The 5,051-nt window shown below is 45.8% G+C and overlaps 1 protein-coding gene across 2 annotated transcripts in view; it reads right to left on the reverse strand.

Annotated features, from left to right (window-relative positions):
* Positions 1–4,804, reverse strand: part of tbrg4 (transforming growth factor beta regulator 4) — a 16,573-nt gene extending 11,769 nt beyond the window's left edge. The window contains exons 1-5 of one of the 2 annotated variants that reach the window (XM_080858482.1): positions 4,731–4,804; positions 3,492–3,715; positions 3,061–3,335; positions 2,014–2,358; positions 388–562 (exon numbers count right to left, since the gene is read on the reverse strand). In XM_080858482.1, coding sequence (XP_080714608.1) covers positions 388–562; positions 2,014–2,358; positions 3,061–3,335; positions 3,492–3,642 — 946 coding nt within the window. In that variant the 5' untranslated portion in view covers positions 3,643–3,715; positions 4,731–4,804. Of the gene's footprint in view, positions 1–387; positions 563–2,013; positions 2,359–3,060; positions 3,339–3,491; positions 3,716–4,730 lie in introns of both variants that reach the window. The other variant, XM_080858481.1, reaches the window with a different exon arrangement.
* Between the last annotated feature and the right edge of the window lie 247 nt (positions 4,805–5,051).

Here is a 5,051-nt window from a genome sequence, read left to right on the forward strand (position 1 = left end):
CACACACACACACACACACACACTTTAGTGGAGCTGGTGAGTACCATAAGTGTACCACACACACACACAGACACACACACACACACACACACACACACACACACACACACACACACACACACACACACACACACACACACACACACACTTTAGTGGAGCTGGTGAGTACCATAAGTGTACCACACACACACACAGACACACACACACACACACACAGACAGACACACACACACACACACACACACACACACACACACACACACACACACACACACACACACACACAGTGGAGCTGGTGAATACCATAAGCGTAACACACACACACACACACACACACACACACACACACACACACACACACACACATTTAGTGGAGCTGGTGAGTACCATAAGCGTAGGCGATGTCCAGCAGCAGTGCGGTGCTCAGCTCCTTGGAGGGCCTCTGCAGCAGGTGGTAGGAGAGCGCCCGGAGCAGGGGCACTGTCCGTCGGCCCTGAGACGCCAGCGCGTGCGCCACCCTGCGGATGTCCTCCGCCACAAAGTGCTCCGCCAGCTCCAGGGCCTGACGCACGATACAGGAGGGAGAAAAGGAACGTTAGGCCTCCTTTCTGAACCTCTACTTCGGTTGTCCTTCAGATGTGAATACCCTAGTGCAGGGGTCTTCAACGTTTTTCAGACCAGGGACCCCCAAACTGATGGCGAGATGAGCAGGGACCCCCTACTATATCAATTGCCTAAAATGTTGTTTATAATATACTGGGCCTAGTGCCAAATAAACATAGCTACCCTGTTATTGTGTATTCAATACTAAGCTATTCAAATAATACAAAGGTTAATATATTCATTAACATTTGTATGTTTTAACATTGAATTTAACCTAACATTTTTGAACAACGAATTTAACTTAACATTTTTTAACATTGAATTTAATTCAACATTTAACAACATGAAAGGTACCGGGTGGCCGGGCCACTGCCATTTATTAACATACATCTTGCAAACAACTCTGAGCTAACAATATATAACAACTTATTTTTCAGTTACAATTATTTTTCAGTTACAATTAACGTTTTTTGACCTTGTACAGTGTCTATTTCTCTTTATTTATTTTTTAAAATCTAAGCAAAAAAATGTCAAACTAACAATTTATAGGTACAAACAAGACCAGCTATGGAGTTTGGTCCGCCATCTTTTATTTTTGATCTTCGCGCTATTAAGACTTGAGCAGAAACGCGATCTGATTGGCTAGTGCCTGTGCTGTCGTATTTGCATGAAAGGTGCTGTGAGTGAACCGGTGCCCAGCTTGAGAGAGCTCCTGTGGGTAGCTGAATGTGTGCATTGGACTGAAAGATAACGTCTTCTGGATCAATTTATACGTTCGCTACAATATTTTGGATTTATGTTAATGTAAATTTAAAGGGAATAAATACAATTCTGATTCGGAAGACATTTAAATTTGGGGGAAAAAAAATTGGTTGAATTTTTTTTTTTATTTATTTTTTTAGAAATATAAAAAATTATTGTCTTATCAACCAAAGATTTCGCGACCCCCCTGCAGTACCTCCGCGGACCCCCTGTTGAAGACCCCTGCCCTAGTGCCATCGCCACCAACAGCAGAGTCAAATGGCTGATAATGAATTTACTCTTGCTGCTTATAGACATTGTAAACATGTAAACAATCAAACAGAACAAACTATAGGGAGAATTATATCATTTCATGCTAGCAGGATGTATATAATATGTGGAACTGCATGTTGTGTGCATGTGTGTGTGTGTGTGTGTGTGTGTGTGTGTGTGTATGTATGTATGTATGTATGTACTGATGTATGTATGTGTGTGTGTGTGTGTGTGTATGTAGCAAAGGGAGAACGTGGTCACCCCACCGGGACTCGAACCCTGGTCAACGGGGTGCCAAGCATGCACTCTGACCGCCACACCAAAGAGCCCGGCTCAATGGCGTGGCAGCCAGAGAGCATATTCACCTGTAGGGATGATCACATCGTCACAGTGTACCTTATCCTCCAGTTTCTCGATCAGCGATGGCGGCAGGTGGGCGGCCCGGCCCATGAGCACAGCGACGGTCCTGGGTTCGCTCAGCTCCGTCCAGCGCAGCTCCAGCTGCTTGGTCAGCTCGTTGGCCAGCGTCGAGGCGTCGCCGTGGTTACCCAGACGTGCCAGCCGGGCCCCCTCGCTGACCGCCCACTCCATCAGGTAGGCCAGCTGCTTGTATGAGAATCGTCGCACACGCCAGAGCGCCTCCGTCTCGAGCGAGCGCAGCACGGCGGCTCCCGGCGGCACGTCCAGCTGTGAGACGGAGCGGAGCACGCTCACCAGCGTCCCGTTCCACACCGCCTGAGCCTGGGCGGCACAAACACAGAACCACAGGCCACACACACACACACACACACACACACACACACACACACACACACACACACACACACACACACACACACACACACACACACACACACACACACACACACAAAAGGAATGAGATGGGAGGCCCAAACACAGAACCACAGGACACGCAGTGTCACATTAAAACCAGAGCAACACTCAATTCAAAAACTGTGCAGAGCAGAAGGAATGTTCTTTAATACTATGGGAACGCATTGTTTTTAATAATCATTTTGTTACTGTTGATTATGACTTTACAAACTCTTATCAATAGTCCCTCCCATATATATTCTACTTCAAATCAAAGGGACAAGGACATTTAAAAAACACTCACCTCTGCGGCCATGCGCATGTGTGTGTTTTTCTGAGTGTTCATGTACATGGGTGTGTTTCTCTTACTGTAGACATGTGTGTGTGTCTCTCTGAGGGTGAGACATGTGTGTGTTCCTCTAAAGGTGTAGACATGTGTGTGTACCTCTGAGTGAAGATATGAGTGTGTTTCTCTTATTGTAGACATGGTGTGTTTCCCTGAGTGTGAGACATGTGTGTGTGTTTCTCTGGGTGTGACACATGTGTGTGTGTTTCTCTAAAGGTGTAGACATGAGTGTGTTTCCCTGAGTGTGAGACATGTGTGTGAGTGGTATGGCTTCAGGCTCTTACCTCCGAGCTCACTGTGTGCAGGAGTGCGGTGCAGCCGGGTTGGTTCACCAGCTGCCTCCTCTCCTCCACGCTCCTCTCCAGAGCCAGTCGGCTGATCTGGTTCAGACATATGGCGGCCTGATTGGCCGAGCCTCCGTGCTCCTCCCACAGGCGCAGCACCTCCTCGGGGGACTTAGCGGCGCTCACCAGTGCGTCAAGCTGGGTGCGTTTGAACACAAAGGTGCTCTCCTCCTCTCTGCTGGCCAGGCCATGTCTGTCACATAGGCCTCTCGCTGCTACTAAAAAAAAAAAAAACAGAAAAAAAAAACCACATTGTTTGTACAATCTCCAACTCTTGCTGGTTACAGTGTATTGTGCCCTGTAAATATTTGTATTTAATACAAAAACGAAATACCCAAATTAAGCAAATGAGTAATTTAACAGTGTCAGACCTATATGAGGCCTGTGGCGGGACTGGGACCACAGCGGCTCGGCAGACTGGGCTGCGCTGGTCTGGAGGAGGGCAGAGGCACCGGCGGCGGAGGAACCACTGGTGGAGCGTGGCAACACCCGGGCGAGGCGGCACAACAGCCTCATTGTCATCTGGGGGCAATTATTATTCGGTCTACCACAATACTGCCGGCTCACAATCCTTCAAGCGACAACCATATCATCACTACAGATATGAGAGAGTGAGAGAAAGAGAGAGAGAGAGAAGTAAGAGGTACAATTACAATAGAGAATACAATTTAAAAAAGGGGGGATTTCTAGCTTTTCAGACGTTTGCCTGACAAAGTGGTCTACGCTTGCCTCGTTGACAAGGGCACATGTTATAGGAGGAGTCATACATCTTTCCACGTTCTCATAAATCTGTAGGGTAACGTGACCCCTGATGATTCACAATGACTTTTGCGTTCATGGAGCTGAATGTAAGACAATAACTGCGATAGCAGTACTGAAGTCTTTAAATTGTACATAAAAGCTTACGAATTTTTGTTCAAAACGTATTGCGTGTATCCGTATCGAGACCAATAACGCATGAACACAAACAACAGTAAACAAAGAACAACAACCAGATGCTTAATTCCTCAAGTCTTCTTCTGTGTCTTATCTACTGAATTGAATCAGTCGCCTGTATGTAGCGTAGGGCACGCCCCACTGTCACCTCAACCCCTGTCGACAACGTTTTTTTGCAAAACCACACGAAATGTTTTGGGCGACCTATAGCTATCTTTCCAGAAGGTGAAACAACTGGGCATGCAAAGGGGTAGACAAGTATGACTATCTCAGCTCTAGTCCGTGACATTAATAAATGAAATGTTAAGACACATAGCCGATAAGTGACATGACAGTATCCTTTTCTGCCAAGCAAGTGTGGTAAATGCATGTGTTAAGTAACGCTGACAGGCTTGCACACATACACTTTGACTTAAACTTAACATTTATAGATGCCAGGTTTAGGAGGAGATACTCAAACGAGAGGTGCAAGTGGCCAGCCAAAACTGACAAGCTTTTTCTGACCTTGCCAATAACGTTAGGAAAGCAAAGCATGAAGAGCTTATGAAACTAGAAACGTAAACATCGATTTCAAGACGTTTTGTCGGTTTATCGTCTTATAGCGTAAGATTTTTCAGTTAACCACGCGGAGATAAGTAACACCAGCAATGTGGTTGGTGAAATCAAGATGTTACCTTTTAATGTTCTCTTGCAAGTTGAAACAGCGACATTCACATGGATAGTCGGTGGACGTCGCAGATAAATTGCGTCACAAATGTGATGTCATGTGAATAAACCCACTACCGTGATTGGCTCCTACTCTGCCATGCGATAAGACTTTTTAATGAAGTGTGGGCGTGACCATCTTCGTTTTGTAAGCGGTAGAGAATCAATTTTTCAAGTTCCGTTTTTAAACAAAAAAAAATCCCAAATAGAGAATTAATGGGATTTTGGAAAATCATCAAAATACCGCCCGTTGTAGTCAAGTAACTGCTTGAGAGACCCTATAAGGGGCT

The sequence above is a fragment of the Sprattus sprattus genome, assembly GCF_963457725.1.
Source record: "Sprattus sprattus genome assembly, chromosome: 19".
NCBI classification, from domain to species: Eukaryota; Metazoa; Chordata; class Actinopteri; order Clupeiformes; family Clupeidae; genus Sprattus; species Sprattus sprattus.